The sequence below is a fragment of the Grampus griseus genome (assembly GCF_964374135.1).
Source record: "Grampus griseus genome assembly, chromosome: 8".
Taxonomy (NCBI): Eukaryota; Metazoa; Chordata; class Mammalia; order Artiodactyla; family Delphinidae; genus Grampus; species Grampus griseus.
In genome coordinates, this window is record NC_139002.1 from 71,166,132 (window position 1) to 71,190,279 (window position 24,148).

General features: G+C 36.5%; 1 protein-coding gene across 7 annotated transcripts in view; it reads right to left on the reverse strand.

The window, feature by feature from the left end:
- SOX6 (SRY-box transcription factor 6) overlaps window positions 1–24,148 on the reverse strand; it is a 624,429-nt gene that overhangs the window by 192,188 nt on the left and 408,093 nt on the right. For all 7 annotated transcript variants that reach the window (XM_082660447.1, XM_082660449.1, XM_082660450.1 and 4 more), the window contains 2 exons: window positions 21,540–21,712; window positions 18,682–18,750 (listed from right to left, as the gene is read on the reverse strand). In XM_082660447.1, the coding sequence (XP_082516573.1) occupies window positions 18,682–18,750; window positions 21,540–21,712 (242 nt within the window). The remainder of the gene's footprint in view (window positions 1–18,681; window positions 18,751–21,539; window positions 21,713–24,148) is intronic.

Consider the following 24,148-nt stretch of genomic DNA (forward strand, 5'->3'; position numbering starts at 1 on the left):
TCTTTTCAATGAGCAGAGATCAGTAAATGGCTATTTCACAAAGAATAAAAATATAACCTTGCAATTTTAATGTGTGTTTATGTTTTTGTTTTTTTTTTAAAGTGGCAGATCCAAGTTAATAAACCTTGCTTAGGGAAAAAATAAAATAGTTGCTAAGCCATGGTGAGTAATTAGCCTTTTAGCATCCCCTTTCTTCAAGAATGCTTCCTCCTGCGCTGGTTCTTTTAAATAGCTCCAGTCCTGGCTGTCTTTGTTGGGCTTGGAAATTGTTCACATATGAGAGAAATTAAGCTCTCATTTAACAGAGACACATGCCTGTCAAGACCAGAGGAACAAAGACTAGTCCCTGGGGCCTGTTCAGCTCCCAGAGGCTGCCACTCATTCTGTTAGCAATGCTTACCCTTTATAGAATGTGTATAAAACCCAATAAATCATTTCATCTGCTGAGCTTAATACACGAGAGCGCTGACCATTTTTCAAAGTGTTTTCTCTTATACAACTTCACAGCTAGTTAGTTAAATTTAAAAAAAAAAAGAAAAAAAAGATCTCCTATTGCTTATTTTTTTCAGAATGTAGTAAGACTTTTTTAGTCAAAAAGGTAATGAGAATGTTCCCAAACACTGTCAGCACAAATGAAGAGGCATTATCTCCTTAGATTTCTTCCCATATATCTTTCCTACATTTTATGGTTAATAATTAGAACACCCATTTTGTGAATTACCAGTGCATCTCCCAGCTGCTTTTAAACCCAGATTCAGGAGCTAGCTCTGGCAAAAATGAAATGGTTAAGGATCAGAATGGGACAGACTTGCTGTTCTATTTAAATTCAATACATTTTGTCCCTCTGCAAACACACAGCCAACATTTTCTTTCAGGGTGGAGATTAAAACTACTATTTAACAGCCAGCTCTTTAGGAAAGTGAAACGGCCTTCTTATAAACTAAACCAAAATACCCCTTCACACAATCTCATTTCCAAAGAAAATAGATGATCTTTAAGCCTTCTTAAGGAGAAAAGACAATGTTAACTTTTTAATAGAAATTTTCTCTGTATTGTCCCCCACCTCATTCTCTCACCTACTCCTCCTGCTGGGGGGAAATATGGAGTCTATGGTGAAAGACTAAAGACTAGACTTTAAAAGCCTTCCAGTTTAGACCAACTCATCCAAAATAGGGCAAAGGGCTGCGGAAAAATGAGTACCCGTCCATATTACTAAAATAAATACTTCACTAAAAAGTAAAACGCTTGTTTAACCTGACTGTGTTGCATGAAGAGCAAACTTACCAAAGATTTACCCTAGCAATGTTAATCTTTCCACAGAAACACTGGGAGTTCCAGGGCTGACAGCTTCAATTCCCAAGATGCTATGAACCCCCAAATAATAAGAAGCTGGTAGCACAAGGAACTTCACCCTGCTCCGCAGGGGGAGAAAAAGCAGATCTGGATTTGATAAGTAAAACCAGATCTACACAATGGTTATATGGTAAAGCCCTGCAATTAATGGAGACCATAAACAGTTCAAGAAGCCGGCACAGCAGTAGTTTCTCCAGAATACGTTTCACTCATATCCAGTTAGATATTAATCAAATGTACAACTGGCACAAATGTTTTGTGCAAACAAAGATGACTGTACATGTGCCTTTGTATAAAAGAAAAAGAAAACAAAATAGAAGTGCATCAGACTCTTTTACATTCATATTTATGTATAATTCCTGAATGATTTATCATTTTTCAAATGATAAATTATCTTCATTTTTAAACCGCAAATCACATCCTGCAAGCCTTAGCAGATGCAGATGTCAAAATACGGTAGTACAACAAAATTAATTAAATAACCCTTGAAAAAATAAAACAAAGTTTATTTATAAAAAATGACATTAAGGTGAACTGCCTAATAAGAACATGGATTTGCTTAAATAAAACATTATATGGTTCTGTTTTAGATTCATCCCTAAAGCCCTGAAAGATATTAGAATTTTAGTGAGTAATTACCCTATTTACTTCAAACAAAATGGGAGGAAATCTGAAAACCATATTAAACTACCACACATCAGAAATGAAATTCTCTCATTCTTTATCTTGCAACCCAATAAATAAATAGTAGTTGGAAAATTTATTGGGACTAAGAGATGAAACCTAACAAGCTAGAAATGAGGAAATGGCCAAAAGAACATCCACATCAACATTGTGCTTCAAGCAGTAAACCCACTTCTAGGAAGCATGACCAAAAAGTCTCCCCTTCACAGCTTAATTGTTTTCAGACAGTCTAAACCACACTCAGCACTGCCCCCACAGTCAGACAAAGTTCTAACTACCTAACACATCTCTTTTCAAATGAAAATGCAACACTTGGGGTGAAAACAAGAGAGACTAGGAAAAGGTGTTGTATGTTATACATGCCACTGACATAATACTTCACTAGGATATGCTGTAATTTCCTGCAATTAATACTTTAGCAAAGCTATAAGGATTTTTTTTTCCCCCAAAATTGTAATATTTCACTTGCAACACTAAAATTAAGTTTGTGTCACCCATTCCATTATACAGCTCTAATGCCAGGAGTTTGTCATTGGCTGCAGAAATCTGTTTGGTGTGGCCTGAAAGCAGGCATTTACAGGCCCTCTTCCTAAAAGTGTTTTTCTAAAAATCCCCCTTAGCCATTATTTCATGTGGCAGGAATTACAAGCCATCACAATACTCCATAAAGGAAACATGAATTTGACCTCATAATTCAAAACCTTTCGATGGTTTAAAATGCAAACATTCCTAAGTGGACATGGCTTATGCTGTGGCCAAACTTGACATTTGCCTGAAAGCTTTGTAGGCAAGACTACCTACAAAGCTCTCCATTTTCTAAGGACCAGAGTTAATTTCCATCATCTAGAATCAAAGGAGGTCAGAGTCACAAAGAATTTCAGCAATCATTTTGTACAATGATCCTTGTTCCTAAATATATGGAAAATGAAAATCAATGCAGAAGAATAATTTGCTAGAGGTAATGGCATTCCTAGCAAACCAAAGACTAGGGGCAGACATCTTGGGTCCAAGTCTACACTTCTTTCTGCCATTCTACGCTTCCCTAATCCTATTCTGTCTCTCAGTTAGGGCTGCATATCTTCCATAGAAGGGGGAAGAAAAAGTTCTGCTGAGAGTAGATCAATAATTATCTGCACATCTTCTCTTTTCCTGGGCTTGAAATCGTGGCCTTTCTGAGCCAAAGGGAACATACACGTCTATGGAATTAATTCAGTGACATTGCCAAAGTTGAGAAAATGAGTAAGAGATGGAGCAGGCATAGATAATGAAATAGCCTGAAAGCAATGGAAAGATCTATACCTGCGTATGTTTTCCAGCTATCTGGAGACCTGGTTGTTTTTTGATTAACCGAATGCTCTATTTAAGAAACCAGAAATCAGTTATGACAGTCAAGTTGTAAGATTTGACAATCTGTTTGGTGATCACAATCTATACACTAACAACAAAAAATCAGGAGGAGATATTAAGGAAACGATCCCATTTACCATCACAACAAAAAGAATAAAATACTTAGGAACAAACCTACCTAAGGAGGCAAAAGACTGGTACTCAGAAAAGCATAAAACACTGATGAAAGAAATCAAAGATCACATAAACACATGGAGAAATATACCATGCTCTTGGATTGGAAGAATCAATATTGTGAAAATAACTATACTACCCAAAGCAATCTACAGATTCAGTGCAATCCCTTTCAAACTACCAATGGCATTCGTCACAGAATTAGAACAAAAAATTTTACAGTTTGTATGGAAACACAAAAGACCCCAAATAGCCAAAGCAATCTTGAGAAAGAAAAACGGAGCTGGAGGAATCAGGTTCCCCAACTTCAAACTATACTACAAAGCTACAGTATTCAAGACAGTATGGTACTGGCACAAAAACAGAAATATAGAACAACGGTACAGGATAGAAAGCCCAGAGATAAACACACGCACCTATGGTCACCTAATTTATGACAAAGGAGATAAGAACATACAATGGAGAAGAGACAGTCTCTTCAATAAGTGGTGCTGGGAAAACTGGACAGCTACATGTAAAAGAATGAAATTAGAACTTTACCTAATACCATACACAAAAATAAACTCAAAATGGATTAAAGACCTAAATGTAAGACCAGACACTATAAAACTCTTAGAGGAAAACATAGGAAAAACACTCTTTGACATAAACCACAGCAAGATCTTTTTTGACCCACCTCCTAGAGTAATGAAAATAAAAACAAAAATAAATAAATGGGACCTAATGAAACTTAAACGCTTTTGCACAGCAAAGGAAACCATAAACAAGACGAAAAGACAACCCTCAGAATGGCAGAAAATATTTGCAAATGAAGCAATGGACAAAGGATTAACCTCCAAAATATACAAGCAGCTCAATATCAAAAAAAATAAACAACCCAATTAAAAAATGGGCAGAAGACCTATATAGACATTTCTCCAAAGAAGACATACAGATGGCCAAAAGGCACATGAAAAGATGCTCAACAACACTAATTATTAGAGAAATGCAAATCAAAACTACAATGAGGCAGTTTCTGACCTCACACTGGTCAGAATGGCCATCATGAAAAAAATCTACAAGCGATAAATGCTGGATGTGGAGAAAAGGGAAACCCTTTTGCACTGTTGGTGGGAATGTAAATTGATACAGCCACTATGGAGAACAGTATGGAGGGTCCTTAAAAGACTAAAAATAGAACTACCATATGACCCAGCAATCCCACTACTGGGCATATACCCTGAGAAAACCATAATTCAAAAGGACACATGTACCCCAACTTTCACTGGAGCACTATTTACAGTAGCCAGGACATGGAAACAACCTAAATGTCCAATGATAGATGAATGGAGAAAGAAGATGTGGTGCACATATACAATGGAATATTACTCAGCCATAAAAAGGAACAAAATTGGGTCATTTGTACAGATGTGGATGGATCTAGAGTCTGTCATACAGAGTGAAGTAAGCCAGAAAGAGAAAAACAAATGTATAGTAATGCATATATGTGGAATCTAGAAAAATGGTACAGATGAACCTATTTGTAGGCCAGGAATAGAGACGTAGATGTAGAGAACGGACATGTGGACATAGCGGGGGAAGGGAAGGGAGGGAGATTAGGTTTGACATAAATACACTACCATGTGTAAAATAGAGAGCTAGTAGGAACCTGCTGTATAGCACAGGGAGTGCAGCTCAGTGCTCTGTCAGGACCTAGATGGGTGGGATGGGGAGGGGTGGGAGGGAGGTCCAAGAAGGAGGGGATATAGGTATACATATAGCTGATTCATTTAATTGTACAGCAGAAACTAACACAACATTGTAAAGCAATTTTACTCCAATAAAAAAAAAAGAAACCAGAAATCAGTTATGACTGTCAAGTTGTAAGATTTGATGATCTGTGTGGTGATCACAACCTATAAGGTGATCACAGAAGGATAGATATCTCCTCCTTTTCTGTTACCTGCATTTTTTAAAGTAAAATAATAAAGTTAATTATAAAAGCAATGCACCCTCTTCCAGTCTTTTTTAAAATGCCTATTTTTATGTAGCTGAGATTATACTGTATTTACATTATTATGTTCTAGGGGTTTTTTTTCCACCTGATGTTACATTGAAAGCATTATCCTAAATCATGAAAACTTATTTGTCAGTATTGCGTTTAACAGTCTATAACAGCTGATCACATGAATATACCATAATAAATTTAACAATTTTCTTAATATTGAAAACCAGGGTTCTTTCAATGTATATTTAAAATTTTTAACTAATTTTCTTATACAAAAGCAATAAGTGTTAGAAAAAAATTTTAAAACTAACCTAAAACAATAAAAAATAGTTTATAATTCTACTACCCAAAGTCATTTGCCTTTGTACTTTTTTTTTTTTTTTTTTTTTTTTACTTATCTCAAACTTTTTTATTTAAAAAAGAAGCACTTGAATTTATGCAATAATTCTTTTCTTTCTTCAGTTATCTTTTTTTTTTTTTTTTTTTTTTTTGCGGTGGCTTCTCTTGTTGTGGAGCACGGGCTCTAAGTGCACAGGCTTCAGTAGTTGTGGCTCGCAGGTTCTAGGGCGCAGGCTCAGTATGCCTTTGTACTCTTAACCACTTGAGGTATACTATATATCACAAATCTGGGTCTCCATGGTCAGAGCCCAATTGTATTGAGAAGGAAAGATATTGTATTGATATAGAGGCCAAGGTCCTAAACATAGAGTTCAGATTACATCTTCTACTGAACTGCCAATAACCTGAGCTTTCCTCCCACAAGGGATCCCTAGGAATTCCAGGGTATATTTCGACCCTAAAATGGAGTCCATGAAAGGGCCCTGCCAGAGACCAGTGTATGTGATGATACACAATAAATGAAATCAGACAGTCTTAACAGAAAAATATCTGTTGTGTGGAGGCCAACTTCAAAAGCCCAACTTCATTTTTCTTTGCCCAGGTGTCCACCCTTGCATTACACATATTCCAGCCACAAGCTGGAAGTCCTCCAATGGTAGACTACATGTTTGCTCTATGACTGTGGATCTGACCTGGTCTAACTGAACTGCTAAGACTAACCTCTGGCTGGAACCCAATATCTCACTTTTGCCTACTCCTCTGGGCTTTTCCACAGACAAATTTCAGGTCACCTAACAGTTTCTCCACTCCATCTAACCTTCAAACATAAAATCTAGAAATCTGAGTCTGCACAAAGAATTACACAGAATAGAGTGGAGAGGAAACTTGGAACTAGTTTTTCTTTTTCTCAAACCTCTGTTATTTATCACTAAAGAAGGTAACAGCTTCCTACCCATGTGCACTTTCTTGCTCTCCATCACCTTCTGCTTCTAAGCTCATTCTTCTACCACTATAACCATGTTGATCCCTTCAAACCCCAGCCTCCAGCTACTAAACTGATTATTTGGGAGCCATCATAACATTCAAAATTCTCACCGAAATGCAGGTCGGGGGAAGGAGGGGCTGACAGCCACAGAAATAAAGGTCCTTTAGTACAAACAAATACCTGAAGCAGCAGCTGGAGATCCTTCTTCTCCCAGAAGTTTCAGTTCTCTGATTGTCTCCTTAGACACCATTCAGTTATACTAATCCTAAAGTGCCCTGTATTTAACTAATTCTATACATATTAACAAACAATTTCTGCCACATCCAGCCTTAAAAACGCTAAACTAGGACTTACATCTTTTATTAAATAACAGTACATAAGTTATGTTTTTCCATTTGGGTAACTGGTTCCTGACATCATCACAACTTTTGAAATGGAACAAAAGTTATTGGACAATCAAAAGTAAAATCAGTTTTCTTGGGTTTCCCTCTCCCCCTTTTCCTATGAATAATACAACTAAAGAATGTATAAGGAAGAGCCAACATTTGCATGGCTGGGAAATGAATGATGTTATTACAGCACAAAACAAGCATGGCCTGTTAGAGTTCTTTAGAACAGTAACTCCACCTTGTCAACATGTTCAAGCAGCAGCCAAGTCAGCCTAGCTGAGAGCTCTTTCCAGCTGCACTAATCTCAGCCACTGTAGAAAACTCATCTGTAGACATTTTAAGATAAAAATCTTCCACTGAAGTGTGTGTTTAACAAAAGTCATGACTGTGACCTGAGGTTGGACTTTACTCTTTATTCTGATCTGTGAATTCCTTAACTTTCATTGTTTACTGTGACAACTTTAATATTTTCTTAATGGATTGGGTGGCAGATAAAATGAATTCAGCGTCTCACAGTGAGACATTACACCTTTTGCATCATTTATTTTCTTTTATTCTGAAGAAGTAAAAATATCTGACTCTAACATTAATAACTTTAAGTGGGAGTTACCTTATGTGAATTAAAAATGGTTATGTCAGTATATCCTTTCAAAATTTAAAAGATATTTCCCTGTGCTATATCAAGTGTCACACAGTATATCAATTTTTATTTCCCATCTCTCAAGTCTGGTATGCATACTGTTTAACTTCTTAAATTCTAAGTATAGACATAATTCACAAAAGCTGGGCAAATGCTTGACTTACAGGAGATGGCATACATAAGATTTATATGAACAACTTTATTTTAAACAAGAAGACTTTTGCATTTTGTGCTGCTACATCGCTAACTTCATCTGTGTATTTAAAAAAAGCTATAAAATAAATTGGAAAGGTTCATTTACTATCCCACAGGCATTACTGATCTAATAGAAAAGCCCATTTTAGTGTGAAAAGTAAGAATTTGACCCTATTTTCCAGAATAAAATGCCACATCCCCTTTTAGACATTCGCCAGGCAGCTCTAATTCTTGGTCAACCATTTCTGAGTACCTGATAAACCTTACTGTTCTCTTACTGAGAACTGAAATAGCTCTCATTTGGCAGCCAGAGAAAATTTTTGCTTTCTTTTCCTCTAGATTACCCTGGTGATAATAATTGATTATAGCGTATCCACATTGATTATCCTATATTCACGTCACTAATTTGTGGGTTCTAAATGTGCATATGTATGTAGACATAAACATGCTTACACATGTAGACACAAAATATGTACATGTGCTTTCTCTCTTTTTTTTTAATAGCTCTATATTGGAGTATAATTGCTTCACAATACGGTGTTAGTTTCTGTTGCACAACAAAGCAAATCAGCCATATGCATACACATGTCCCCATATCCCCTCCCTCTTGCGCCTCCCTCCCATCCTCCCTATTCTACCCCTCTAGGTCATCGCAAAGCACCGAGCTAATCTCCCTGTGCTATGCTGCTGCTTCCCACCAGCCAACTATCTTACATTTGGTAGTGTATATGTGTCGATGCTACTCTCACTTCACCCCAGCTTCACCCTCCCACCCCATGTCCTCAAGTCCATTTTCTATGTCTATCTTTTTATTCCTGCCCTGCAACTAGGTTCATCAGAACCTTACTTTTTTTTTTTAGATTCCATATATATGCGTTAGCATACGGTATTTGTCTTTCTCTTTCTGACATACTTCACTCTGTATGACAGACTCTAGGTCCATCCACCTCACTACAAATAACTCAATTTCGAACAGCTCATGGAGCTCAATATCAAAAAAACAATCCAGTTAAAAAATGGGCAGAAGACCTAAATAGACATTTCACCAAGGAAGATATACAGATGGGCAAGAGGCACATGAAAAGATGCTCAACATCACTAATTATTAGAGAAATGCAAATCAAAACTACAATGAGGTATCATCTCACGCCACTCAGAATGTCCATTAACAAAAAATCTAGAAACAATAAATGCTGGAGAGGGTGTGGAGAAAAGGGAACCCTCCTACACTTTTGGTGGGTATGTAAATTGATACAGCCACTATGGAGAACAGTATGGAGGTTCCTTAAAAAACTAAAAATAGAACCACCATATGACTCAGCAATCCCACTACTGGGCATATACCCTGTTTCTCTTTTAAGGACTCTGAAATTATTCCTATAGCTCATACATAAGAATGACAACAACAATAATGATAGTGATAGATAAAATGCATTGAGCACTTAGTAGGGTTTTTTAAGATGATGATCTCTAATCCCAGAACTGGTAAGGTACTATCATTATTCATCTTTTAGGAACTAGGAGATGCAGGCTCAGAAACATTAGGTAACTTTTGTCACAGCTAGTAAGTAGCAAAACATGTCACAGAGCTAATAAGTAGTAGAACTGCAATTTAAATCTTGATTTATTTGTCCCTGATACTTGTGCTGCTTCTACAAAAATTTTAAATTACATACACTCTGAAGCAATGCATTTTATCCTTTTTACCTCCTATTTATATGTACAAATCTAGCTTAAAAGTGCATTCAGATTCATACATTCCTCATATATGTAAAATGTAATCAATTTCACAGAAAAAATAATTTTAAACACCTTAAAAAATGACAGGTTGATGTCCTGGGTCAAAACTCATTCTGTTTTGACAGTGGAAGTCAAAAAGCTTCTGAGTATTTATTTTCTAAAAGTTTTTGTCTTATTGTGAAAGACTATGCTTCATTTTTATTTTAAATACCTTCTCCCAAAGGCACAAATCTAATGTCAACACATTCCTGTCTTGCCAATATACCCATATGTAAATAAAAATCAAGTTATTAGAAAACTAACTAAATTTATTAAAATTATTTAAACCATGATCCATTATAAGCTTTCTAGCTATTAAGTAAAATAGCTATGACCAAAGTCAAAAGTATATTTCAACTGCTCAAGGATTATTTGTTATGCCCCAACCCTCAGTCCATTTTTATATAGATAGATAGATAGATAGATAGATGAATAGTCCAAACAATTTAGAGTTCACATTTAATCATTTAATCTGCATTACACTATACAGAGCAGTTTTTCTTAATCCTGATTGTCTGCTAGAATCATCTAGAGAGCTTTTAACAGTCCCCATCTGGGACTGTACCCCAGACCAATTAAATCGGAACCTCTACAGTGGGACCAAGGCATCAGTATTTTTAAAAGGCTTCCAAGTGATTACAAGGTACAATCAAGGTTGAGAACCACTGGCATCAAATGCTGTCACTCACTGCTCCCTTTTATCAGCTGCAGAAGGTAGCTATAAAAACAGGTATTAACATTAAAGGGGACTGATCCTCAATATAGAGACATATCACTTTTAAGCCCCCAGCAAGTAATATAATTAGCTAAGAAGTTTATATGTAAAAACCAAGAGTCACTCATCCATAAATACATTTCATACCACATTACAAAAAGATTCCGGTTATGTTCTTTTTATCTCTTTCCTTGTGGGCATGCAGCCACAGTTATAGTAGTCCTGAGATATAAACTGATTCTAATGGGCAATCTTCAATTTTTTTCCATTTAAGGATAAAGAGAATGTAATGAGATTTTAGATGTTAGGTATTATTATCCACATTTTACAAACTGGAAAACTAAAGTGCACTAAGATTTATTCAAATCACAAAAAGGGCAAATTGAGATACATCCTGGAATGTTGGAAATAGTACTAGACTAGAAGTCAAAGAAAGTTGGGTTCCACTCATGGCTCTGACAACATGTAGCTTTTTAAACCTGGACGAGTCTGTTGTCTATGCCTCAGTTTCCTTGTATAAAGTAAAGGATTTGGACTAGCGAAAGAGTTCCAAAGAAATTTCAAAGAAAAACAAAAGTGGGGGACTTACACATATTTGGGAACTTTTTATTTTACCAACTAAAACTACTGGAAAACAAAGAAACAAAGCACATACCATCTATTATCACCTGTGCTTCATAAAAGGAAAGGACATTTTAATTCCAAAAAAGTAGAAAAAACATAATCTCAGGGTTATTTTTAACTCACTATATTGCTGTACGATAGGAATAGCTACCCACCCTACCCCCAATCAGTGAGGGAGAACCACGAGGACCTCTAGAGGATGTGTCCAAGTTTAACATTCTGTGAAGTAGAAGAATGGAGGGGGAACATTTAACATCTCTCAGTGTAGTGCTCTTTCAAGAGTTTCTTAAAATTCCATCGTTAAAGAACTACCTTTTTAATTTTTGCCATATCCAAGTACTCAGTTCTTATTTACTTAAAGTTTTATTTAAATTGACCTTTTTTTTGGCTTCCCTGGTGGCACAGTGGTTGAGAGTCCACCTGTCGATGCAGGGGACATGGGTTCGTGCCCCGGTCCAGGAGGATCCCACATGCCACGGAGCGGCTGGGCCCGTGAGCCATGGCCGCTGAGCCTGCGCGTCTGGAGCCTGTGCTCTGCAACGGGAGAGGCCACCACAGTGAGAGGCCCGCGTACCGCAAAAAAAAAAAAAAAAAAAAAAAAAAAAAAAAATTGACTTTTTTTTTTGCTTAAATACATTTATTTCGATAGCACTACCTCAAATAGAAAACCAATAGAAAATCACTTGTCATAATTAGTAGATAACCAGATAACAATGAAAATAAATGTTTTACTTGATTTTATTTAAATTCTAAGCTAAGCACTATTGCCTCCAAAGGCTCTGAGACTAAGATGATCTCTCTCTCTTATAAAGAGAGATTAGCACATCCTAGAAAGGTATTAAAGTGTGCTAACACTAAACTGAGCCCTGAATGTAATCAGAGAGATCAAAGGAAAAACAGAAAAGAGCTGCTTTTTCCTTGGGGAATTGATACAGTGTTATGTAATGTCATATGCTGGCACCACCTGGATCAACTGCCCACTGGGCTCCATAGCCGCCTGCCCGTGAAGAGGTAATGCACTCTCTCATTTTCATTAATCCCAGAAGGAAGCAGAGACTTTGGTTTCCCTGCATTTTCAGTATCACTGATTTGAGAGGGAGCTGGGGAGTAAAGTCTGAGAGATAAGAAGTAGATAAGATAGAGGACGGAGGGTCACCAAAGAGGGTTGGGGAAATTGAAGGATAGTGTATGAAAAGCATTGAGATTCACCATCAGGCTCTTGTCAGCTGAATGAGATCTTTGCCATAAGGCCACATTTAGAAAATAAGTAGCAAGCTGATTAATAATTCCGTATAGCAGCTCAAAGGACCTGGTCCAGTATCACCTCTTTTTACTTCTAGATCCACTCCAACTTTAACAGTCTAGCGTGATTAACTCACGCAGTTTCTAATCCACAGTGATAATTTATATTTTTTATCTAAGGCCCTTGCTATTCATGAATTATAGCAGCTTTACCTTTTCTTTCTTTTTTTTTTTTTTAGCGCTACGTGGGCCTCTCACTGTTGTGGCCTCTCCTGCTGCGGAGCACGGGCTCCGGACGCGCAGGCTCAGCAGCCATGGCTCACGGGCCCAGCTGCTCCGCGGCATGTGGGATCCTCCCGGACCGGGGCACGAACCCGTGTCCCCTGCATCGGCAGGCGGACTCTCAACCACTGCGCCACCAGGGAAGCCCCCCTATTCTTTATAATTCAGAAACTTCATTATTAAAATGTTAGAAGCAGGCTATACAGCATCTATCATTACTTAAAAAGTTAATTCTATTACATAAAAGAAATAATTAGATTTGCATTTTTATCTTGGTTTTAAACATCCAAAGAAGATCATAACAGCCTGCCCATGGGCAATTAAAAATCGCATACAGCAGAAAAATAGAGAGAGAGTGTCTGTTTTTCCTGGCTAATTCATGGTTGAAGATAGAATTACAAAATATTTTAAGGGTTTGCTGAAGCTGGGGGCTAATCCTAGACTTCTAAGCTTTGTTTATAACTCTCATTTCATTGCAGGAGAGTATCAGATACATGTACAATGCCAATAGAAGTATCAAATTACTTTCAGTGGGTTTATTTGGTCCTGTTCAGAGGCTGTTGAAAGGAGATCTGTTACCTGATCAATAACACCCGAAAAAGGACTATTTGCTAGAGCCAAAACAGGAGCAGTGTAATTGCTTTTTGTTTATCAATGCTAAATACAATTAACAAAGAGATACAACATATACAACACAAGACAGAGGAACTATGTGAGACTGGCAGGCCCCTTACTTTACTTACTGTTCAGCCAGTTCCAAAGGACAATAAATGCAAGGTCCAGCTCTTAAAATTAGAGGTCATTTAGATACTTAATGATGAAGCATATCTTCAAATATATATCTATTATTATTATGCTGGCAAAAAATTAATTAACCAGGTCATGCAGGCCATGATGGCTAATGTACAAAGTAATTATTTCTGATCTTTAGACAACTACTTCACATGAAAAGGTAGTCCTTATTCTGCTCAGCAGATACCTGAAATGCCTGTAGTTAATCATACTGAAGGAAACAAAAGGCAAGGTTTATCTCCTTAAAAGGTGAGAGTACATTTCAAATTATTCTGTTTACTGGTTTAAGAACAATCACCTCCCTGCTCATAATATCGATATGTCTACTGGTTACGTAGGAAGAAAGGAGAACACATATTTAATGGCACTCAACCACATGACAAATACACAGAGACACACAAAATACGTGAATAGCACAAATGAATATATTATAATCAAAAAAGAAAACACTATATATGAAAAATACTCACATACTCTAAAGAATAGAGTGAAGCTTCAGTGAGGAGACAAACATTTGGCTGTGTAAATAAGCAGTATGTATTAGAGCATTTAAAAGAGAAAGTTTTCAGATAAGAGAGAGTATCTGCAAAGCAGCAGCAATGGCATTAGTTCAGGCCTTCCACAGGTTGAGTTCACCATCTAATTCATGTATTAAATTGTGAGGGAAGGACAATGAATATTATATACTAATCATAAAGAGTAACAAAGAACTGAGCTAAGAATTTCAAGTTTCACAATTTTACCCAAAAAAGGTATATGTATATGAGTTGACTAAATCATTGGCTCTGGCCCAGGAGGCCAAGTGCCCAAATAAAATCCCAACCAATCAGTCCCTTCTTAAGAGACCATTGTTGTTTGGTCAGTGATGTGAGGCGAGGATGCCACCTGTACAGAGGGGTCTAAAGAGATATGAATATTTGGATCACACCATTCATGTCTGAAAAAGTAAGTTTCTCACAGAGATAATAAGGTGAATTCTCTTGCAAAGATTCAGTTCTAGCAACGAAATGCCATTGTTAAATATGTTCCTACTGACATGTTATCAAAACCAAAGAATGTGGTATATTGTATCCATGAAGAATATCTTTAGATTCAAAAACCATGACATGGTCAAATGAGGTTAGATGAATAAATATATGGACGGATCAAGAAATCAAGATTTATAAAATATTTTCTGGTTTGCTTAGATTAGACTTACATTTAATGTTTGATTAAAATGCTATAAATATGTGTTGATATGCCCAATGGATTCAAACTGAATTTTGTTTCCTAGTCAACATAACTCATAAGTAAAATGCTTCAAAAGATTGGCTAAGATACTATGGTGTGGGAGAAAGAGGAAGAAATTACTAAAGCAGTTATTTGTCCTTTGGAATTATAACATGAGAATCAACATTCCCAAATCCAAGGATCCATATTCCATGATCTATTAGTTTTGCTATCCACAAAGTTGATAAAAACTGTGCTATTTCTGTCTTGGAAATATCAAAAATGTCTATTTTGGGCTCCATATCCGGGGAATTACTTAATATGTAACAAATTAGAGGAATCGCCATTTTCCCCAAAGCACCAACAGAGGGATTTGAATTCACTAAGCAAACAGCCTCCTAAAAGATCTGTTGACATTAAAGAATTTTAATAATCATTTAAAGTTATTAACCTGATTTTTAAATAGTAAAAATTGACTCATCGAAAGTGTAAAAACATTAGCTCACAAAATCATTCATCTTATGGTTTCAACATGGCTTAAAGACCATATATGGTCTTAAAAGTATCCCTTTAAAAATTTAATTAGAATCTACCAAGGCAAAATTACATTAAAATTATATTAAAGGAAAAACTATATAAATGAAATAATTTTTAACTAGAATAAGTTTTGAAGGACTGCAAATAAAATAAGCACATGGACTTTTACAATACTATCTGTTTTTTTTTTTTTTTGGCGGTACACGGGCCTCTCGCTGTTGTGGCCTCTCCCGTTGCAGAGCACAGGCTCCGGACGCGCAGGCTCAGCAGCCATGACTCACGGGCCCAGCCGCTCCGCGGCGTGTGGGACCTTCCCGGACCAGGGCACGAACCCGTATCCCCTGCATCGGCAGATGGACTCTCAACCACTGCACCACCAGGGAAGCCCTGCAATACTATCTTAATCATGCCTTTTCCTATCGCTAATGAAAGATCCTGCTTTTCAGTGTGCAAACCACCCAGGTTTTCATTTGTTTCCATTATAACAGACCCAGATGTGTTTGTGTGTGGTTGTTATAAGAGGTTAGACACTCTTCCCTTTCTTTCTAGTACAGCTTGCAAATTTCAAAACAACAGTACTGATTCAGAAGTCAGCATTCTGAACTAGAAGTAAAGAATAATCTTTAAATGTATTATTTAGATCTATGTATCCCACCTGATACTTGGGATCTGTGGCCAATTGCCATGGCTTAATCTTGCTGACCATGTTAGCAAATAGGTTCTAGGATACAAGATTTTAAAAGAAGGAAGAAGTTCAAACTTGGGATCTCAAATTGTCACTGTATTCATTTGTTTTCAGAAGAGAAAGGTTTTGTATTTACTATCTTACTCTGTTTTGTTTTCAAAAGGGAGAATGTTTCATGATAGAAAAATGTTTGAAGCATTTCTTAAATCTCATATTTTGCTCAAATTAAAATTAGTCTAACAACAGTCTCTCTCCTAAATTTGATCACGCCTATGGCTGGTCAAAAAACTTATTTGAAAATACAGTTAACCCATTCCCCTTCCAAAAAAACAACTAAAAGTCTGAATATCAAATACATGCTTTGTAAGTGTCAGAGATTAATATGTTTTGTGCAAGGAGAAGTGTTTTTCAGTATTTGAAAAATTCTTTGAATGGTCTCATGCTCGATAAGATAAATACTGACAAGATACGCAGTGAAGCTGTAGCTCAGGACAGAATAAACTATAAATATAGGTTATTGCCTCCTCTTATTTTTTAAAATATGAATTCCTGTTACAAAGAATCCCATATTTCTAAAATTAATGTAACTATTTTGAATCTCTCTACGATTTTATAATTTATACTGCTGAGATCAAGGTCTGATTAGCTTCAATTTTTAAAAATTTAAACAATGAGAAATATCTACAAATTTAAAAGCAATTAAACTTCTATTAAAACACTTGAAAAACCAACTTTCTTGTTTTCTCAGATTGAACATTCTGATGAATAATATTTTAAGATCATGACCTATAGTTTCCTGAAAAAGATATCAACTTTATATAGTCAAGTTATAACTATAAAATCATATGTAATCAATAAATGCCTATAATATTTCATTAAAATACTTTGATTTTGTTGCTATTCATCTGAGATCCTCAGTACAACAGGCAAATGTCAATTAAGACAGTCAGTTCCTGCAAACAACTTTGGACTAAGAAGTGAAATATGTTCAAAATAAACAAAGAAGTAAGTAATAAAGAGGTAGTAAAAACATTAATAGTAAGTAACTGATATGAGAACATCTCAGGGAATTTCTTCCATTTCTGCTTTACAAATAGGAGAAACAGAGAGAACTAAATGATCGGGTTAGGTTATTTAACACCTACTGAGTTCTTAGAGAGGGATCTAGAGAAAAATGTAGGAAGCCACAGGCTAAAAATCTTGACCTTAGCAGTGGGAGACACACTGAAAATTCTAATAAGGGCAGAACAAGGGAACACCTGGACAGTTATTTAATTAAGGATCTCAGCATGAGTCATGACATACCAGGATGAGAAATTATTTCAAGATTTAATTATAAAGGCTGACTGTCCCAAACGCCAGAGATATACCGTCTCCTCTATGTTTGGATTCTTTATTTTGAAACATACAGACTTGAGTATGAAATATAGAATCAGAACTAACTAAAACAGCAACAATAACAACAAACACTGGTTAAGACCTCCTAGTAAAGACAGCTAGAAGAAATGCCAAATTAGGTACAGGTACTTCTTCAGGCACCAAATTGGTATTTTAAATGCAGTGACTACTACCTGGAACACTAAGTGTGATTACAAAATGAAGCAAGAATCTAAGTTAAAATCACTGGCTTTCATCAGTGAGGTGAAATAAGGTATGACTTTATGTAAATGATTTTTTTTAAATATAGGAAGGTGTGATACTAATCTCAAGGAAAGGACTATTATAATTCAGAATATACTGCCCCAACTAGGCTGAATCATAGATCCCAGTGGTTAGAAAATATCTACAGCAACCAAGAGAAACCCAGAGACTGTGGTGGATACATATAACTCTGGGATCAATATTCCTGAGGATTAATCACCAGACAACCAGTTGCTTATTCTAAGGCTTTCTAGAAGTCACACACCTATGTTCCTATTCAAAAATGGAGACCACTTCCCTTACCTATGTCAAAAAGCTGTTAGCTGAATTAACCATCAAATCTCTAAAGGAATGACAGAAATCAGAATTCTTTCCCAGGCCCATGCAATTATGACCTATATATTGTGTTAACCTGCCACAAAAAAAAAAAAGAGAAAAGAAAAGAAATGAAGAAAAAGAAAAGAAAGAAAAGAAAAGGAAAAGGAATTTCTAAAGTGTGTTACAATTATTCAAGAACAAGTTTTTCTTCCTTTCTAGACTATAAACTTCTTGAAGACAGACAATTACTTATTAATCTTTATGTTCCCTTCAGCACCTAGCAGAAATGCAGTTAATATCTGTTAAAGAACAAATTAATTATTACCACCCTTTTCCTAGGTCATAAGATTCTTCTCATAATTGGCCCAGACAGTCCTAACAAGCAAATAAACATAAGCTTCTACCCATGATACTATTAGATGGTAAAATATAAAGCAGCAGGTAGTTTGTGACAATAAAACTAGCATGTGTATGCTACCTTGGAAACCATTAGGTTTCCACCAGGTTGTGTTAGGCAAATGGCAGAAGGAAAAAAAGATAAGGTTTATTCTGCTTACGCAGCACATCAGAAAAGAATGCTTAGACTACCACCAAGTCGATATTTTCTACATCCACTTATACAATTGTATACAACATCCCTGAATAACAAACAGCTCTATTGGTGCTGTTTATAAGAGAAGGGTGCATTTGCAGCATTTTAAATTCCATTTTCAAGGAGAAAAGTATCTAAGTATAATCAGACGAGAGTAATAAAATACACTGACCTGGATCTGTTGCTGCAGGAGATTAATTTTGTGCTGCTGTTGCAGAAGTTGCTGCTGTTGTCTTGCAATCTATCAGAAATAAAGTTTCATTAAGTTAAAATGAAATGCTTACACCTTTGCCATTACCTCAGGTACCTCTCCTGGTATTACAAGGATGCTTTACTGTACGTCTACATGAAAGAGTTCCTATAAAATGAGAGAGGCAGAATCAGAAAGTTGGAGAAAAGGAAATATTTCAAACAGGTACCATCTCTCTGCTTGCCCCTAAATCTTTACCTGTACATGAAAACTACCCCCTTGTATTACATTTGTGAGCAGTTCATCTATATCTGCACTGGTCATCTGGAAAGAATGGGAATTTCAAAATCTCATCCTTGAAGAATAAAAACAGGAAAACTCTGCCTACATTTTTCTAAGGAGCTTAATTTGTATTTAAAAAGTAAAATCTGTAAGCAAAGATAGGAAAGAACTTTCTATTACTTATAATATGGCCTACTTTGGTGAAACCTTTTCTACTGTAAAGACTTTCAGAACTGATAACACAAATATCGTCAAGGGAGTGCCAAAAAAATACAGCAAAAGGCAAAAACCTTTATCTTTTTTTGTTGATATAATGTGGAATGTACAAAGCATTTTTAAAAACAAACGCAATTTAATATTTATTCACATCCTTTTGAGGGTAATGTGTTAGGTTTACAGTACAGGATCCACATACAAGTTTTGTATTCCCTGCTTCACCCAACAATCAAATTCAACATCTTAGCACATCATCTCATCTGTAAAAAGAAACATTAACTACTTAATGCAAGCCCTACTGAAGACTGAATCTGCCCCTCAGGAGAGCAGGGAACTTCTGTAGGATAATGGTGTTTACTATAAAACAGGAGTTAGGTGTCAGGCTACTTATTACCTCAAAATCTGAGCTGCTGGCGTTTGAAGCCCATTGGAATGCCCCTTAGTGAGAACACACTCACTGCCAACCTACGAAGCCAGAGAAAAAAATGGCCAGAAAGCACTTAGAAGGACTTGGTTTAGTGGTGCCCTATAGGCAAGAGTTATGTTCTTCCTATTTCTTCTATTTCCAAAATATTCTAGAACGGACAATGTTGGAAGTAGAAATGGATGTGAACCAGCCCTCAGCTGTATACTTCCTGAGTCCTTTTAATATTTTAGCATAGAGTAGAGGGACACACCCAAATCACATTCCTTTCAGCAGAAGATGACAAATAGCAATCTGCCCCCAAATGTGGCTCAATGGTTTCTGGTGATGACTGGTTCATTCTAGAAGTCATGATAAAGCTACCCCAACGAAGGGTACAGGTTGAGAAATGGGATCACTCCTCCCCAAAGCTTTTTATAAGCAAAATGGAAACAGTATGTAATCAGTTTGGAAAGGCCCACTCTGCTTATCACCATTCAAATCAGAAATGGACAACTCACTCTGCAATTCTAGGTATACATGCTGGATCTCTGAATATTTATTTCCTCTTAGCCATCCAGTGAAACACCACTAGACATCTAATATTGATGGTCCCTCCTAAATGATAAAGAGCTGCATAGAAATGCATCCAAAACACCACCGTGCAATTACTATCATCCACTCTAGATGTATGGGTTTGACACAGTGAAGTATGGTACATAAGCACCATGTGGCTCAAATTCTGAATTTTATTTGCCAATCGGTTGAGCTACATGCTCGCTTCATTGAGCATGACAACCTAGTTTTAAGTGTCATTTAATTTTCATTTTGAAATATAATTACAAAGTGTTCACTGTAAGATATCACTCGTCTGCAAATGTGTCAAGATTAATTTGTGCTAGCTTATTCACAAGTGTCAATAGTTAATTACTGTGTCATCTCTGGATAGCTAAATGACATTCTAACTTCTGATTTTTTACAGTGTTCCTTTATGTTATTTTCCATTAGGGGCTGAGTCCATATTCCTACATGTGGGCAAATATTCAAGCATATAAAATACCAGACGTCACAACTCATTAAAATCAACAGAGCATATATTGCTCTATATACCCCTATAAAATACATTTAACTGAAAAGATAATTCCAGTAATAATGTCAGATTCCTAAAAACTGCACATTAATTTGGGTCTATCTGATCTAAAGCATCAGGGACTACTCTATAGGATCATTGTTATTAGATTAATGCACTCTTATGAGACAGGAAAAACATTTGGGAAAGTGATTTATTTTTTAAAAGATACACACAAACTTTGCTATTTTTCTCACTTCTAAATCAATGAAGTCAAATTCTTCCATGAGCCATGTGTTAATTTGTTTTTAATGATTTACCTATGCTATAAATAAAGTGACCATATAATTTATCATCCAAACCAGGACAACTTTTGCAAGTGGAAGAGGGGAGTATTAATAATTGCTTTGGAAAACAGACATTAGCCAGAGCTATTCTGGAAAAACTGAGACATATGGTCACCCTAGCTTGAACCAGTGAACTGAAAGATTCTCAAAGTTTTTCTAGACCAGGATCCTCCTTTTCTGGATGAGAGAAGAGTAAGGCCCAGAGAGAAGCGATTTACTCACGGTTAAGCTACATTGGGAATATACGTGATGCCTACATGAACAAGTCTCCCCAAGTAATTAATCAAATCCAAATGTTCTGGAACAATGTTATCATTTCAGTTATGCCCAGTTGCTATGACGCCTTTCTTTGTCCTCCACATATCCCCTCAGTATTCTCGGTGACCCTGGATTTCCAGAAGGCTTCTTTCTTTCATTCTTTTTTTTAGGAAGGCTTATGACAAATAAACCAATCAATGTGATTACTCGCTGAGCTTGGCACATTCCACACCTCCAGTTCATCAGCTCCTTTTGCAGGGCTCACCTGTTCTTGCTGTTGGCGAGCAAGGTCCATTTGCTGCCGTTGTTTCTCAATTTGTGAGGCTGCCAGTTTTTTCTGTTCATCATGCGCTGCCAGGAGCTGCTCCCGTAAACTGATCAGCTGGGTAATCATGGTAGAGAGCTGCCGTTCTTTTTCTGCCAGGCTCTCAGGTGTACCTAAAATGGAAGCGAAAAGATATCTCACAAGTTTGAGACAATTCTGAATGAATTAGGGAAGCGAGTGGGTGGGCAGATTTAGAAAGGGACTACCCTAAGACACTTAAATATCTGGGACAATAACTGGAGGTCACTGTAAGTGCAGGAACTCTATGGAGTGGCAATGGAATGAACGCTAGGGTTAGTCATCACCCCTGCCAAGAGAAAGGACTGTTGCCAATAAAATTCTCACTCACTCTTCCCTCTTGCTCTTTAAAACAAAACAAAAGAAAACAAAACAGAACAACCTACTCCATTCTCTCCCTTTCACCACATTCCCCTTCCCTCCCCACCCAAATCTATCTGCTCAAGCTAGTAATCTTATGCTATTTAGTACCAAAGATTAGAAACTATGGGTTGTATTAATATTCTATAATCAACCTCTACCCTCAATGACTGACAGAGGACCTAAGACATAATAGGTGCTTAAATAATGTTACTTAGGAATTTTCTGATCACTGCCCTCATAAAATTTTTCTATTGTGCAAAGATCTGTCTCTGAATCTCAGAAGTCAGGGGTCACTCTTGGCCATGGGATGAGTGCTACAGAAAGAAAAAAAAATCTGTCTTGCCTCAGGTAAGAAAGAATTGAAACTGATTTTTTTTTTTCTGGTGAGGGGATCAAGCTAAAGTTCCCAAGATCATCCTTAAAGGCAATAATGTTGCTTGGGGGGCTCCCTCACCCCTTTGTCACTCTTCAAAAGGAAAAAACACATTCGAGGTTGAAAAGGTTATGATGTCACTGCACACCTATGATATGCACTAATGGTGCTGAACAGTCTATCTATGGGCAAATTGCACAGCTCTCCTAAGTAAAGGGTACAGGATCCTTTTGTGAATCTAAATTAGAGCATTTCGCCATAGCATAAGATAAGAATTTCAACACACAACCCACTGTATTTGAGCACACAGGTTTCATTATGAAGAAATGATCTATGCTTTGAAAGCTTTTCAGAAAGATGCCACCAGCTGTCAAAAGAGATAAAGATTGCCAGTTTTTGTGTGTGTGGAAGAGGAGACTTCCAATCTCCTTATGAAACCCCCCTCACTCCTGCTAGGAAAGCACCAGGACAATTTGAGAAACTGAACATATTTTAATTAGGAATGGGCCTAGTGGGTCCATGGGAAAAGCAAGCCTTCAAGTGATGCTGGCTAGCACTTACTAGTATATGATTCCCACAAGGTAAGGCTGATAAGCTACAATATTTAGAATTACCTTGGTATTCTTAATGCCAATTCAAGTCCTTAAAAATAAATAAGTAAATACATAAATAAACTGTCAATATCCCATATCCCTTAAAGATTTACTGAGCTGAAAGGTGGCCTAAAATAAAAATTAAAAGAAAAATAAGATAGTGAAGTGATGTTAGAAAATGTACTCCACTGATAAGGAAACAAATACTGCATCAAGGATAGTGACCAGCTGTTCTTTCTAGCTACTGAAAGTGATTTTTTTTAATGAGTTTTTATTTCAGCAATAGGAATTTCAGCTTGGTGAAAGAAAGAACTTCTTGATCCAGAAATGTTAAAATACAAAATCAGATTCTTGGAGGGGATCATAAAAATCTCCTCCAAAGCACAACATGCTCAACTAATATAAATGTTAATGATATATAGGAATGAGAAGACATAAAACAAGTATGGAATTTACTTACTCATTTCATTAAATTTTAATTAAAAAAATATTTCTTGAATCTCAGGTACTACATCAAGAACTAAGGATACCGATACCATACCAAGAAAAAGCAAAGTTCCCTTTCACCTTAATCAAATAATCACACATATAAATGTAAACTACAACTAAATAAGAATTATAAACAGGACAGACATTTGGGGGGAGATTTAACCAAGTTTGGGAGGCTCAAGTGTAGGGAAGTTATGCCTGACAAAGTAACAAGTTAACAGAGTTAACTAGGCAAAGAGTTGGAGGGTGGTCAAGGAGCTTTTCAGTAGGAGAAAACAATATAGGCAAAGGCCCTGTGAGGGGGCAGGTGGTGGTGGAGAGTGTCAGTGTGTTCCAGAAATTGAAAGAAGGTAGTAAAACGTAAATAAGAAAAACAAAGGAGAGTAGAGGACCAAATGAGGCTAGAAAGGTAGGAAAAGGTCACACCATTCAGCTCCTTATAGACCACTGGATGAACTTCATGTTTATTCTAAGAAAATTTCAAAATCACTAAAGTACTTTAAACAAGAGATGATGTGGGTGTTCTGGCTACAGTGTGGAGAATAGTTTGGAAAGTTATGAGAATAGATAAATGGGGTTTATTACATATACTTTTTGGCAACATTCTGATCTACGTGTAATTATCTTGTTATACCTATGTATATGAGGTGAGTTAAGAGAAGACTTACTGGATACTGGGAAAGTTACTGTACCATAATTCTTTGTTAATAAAG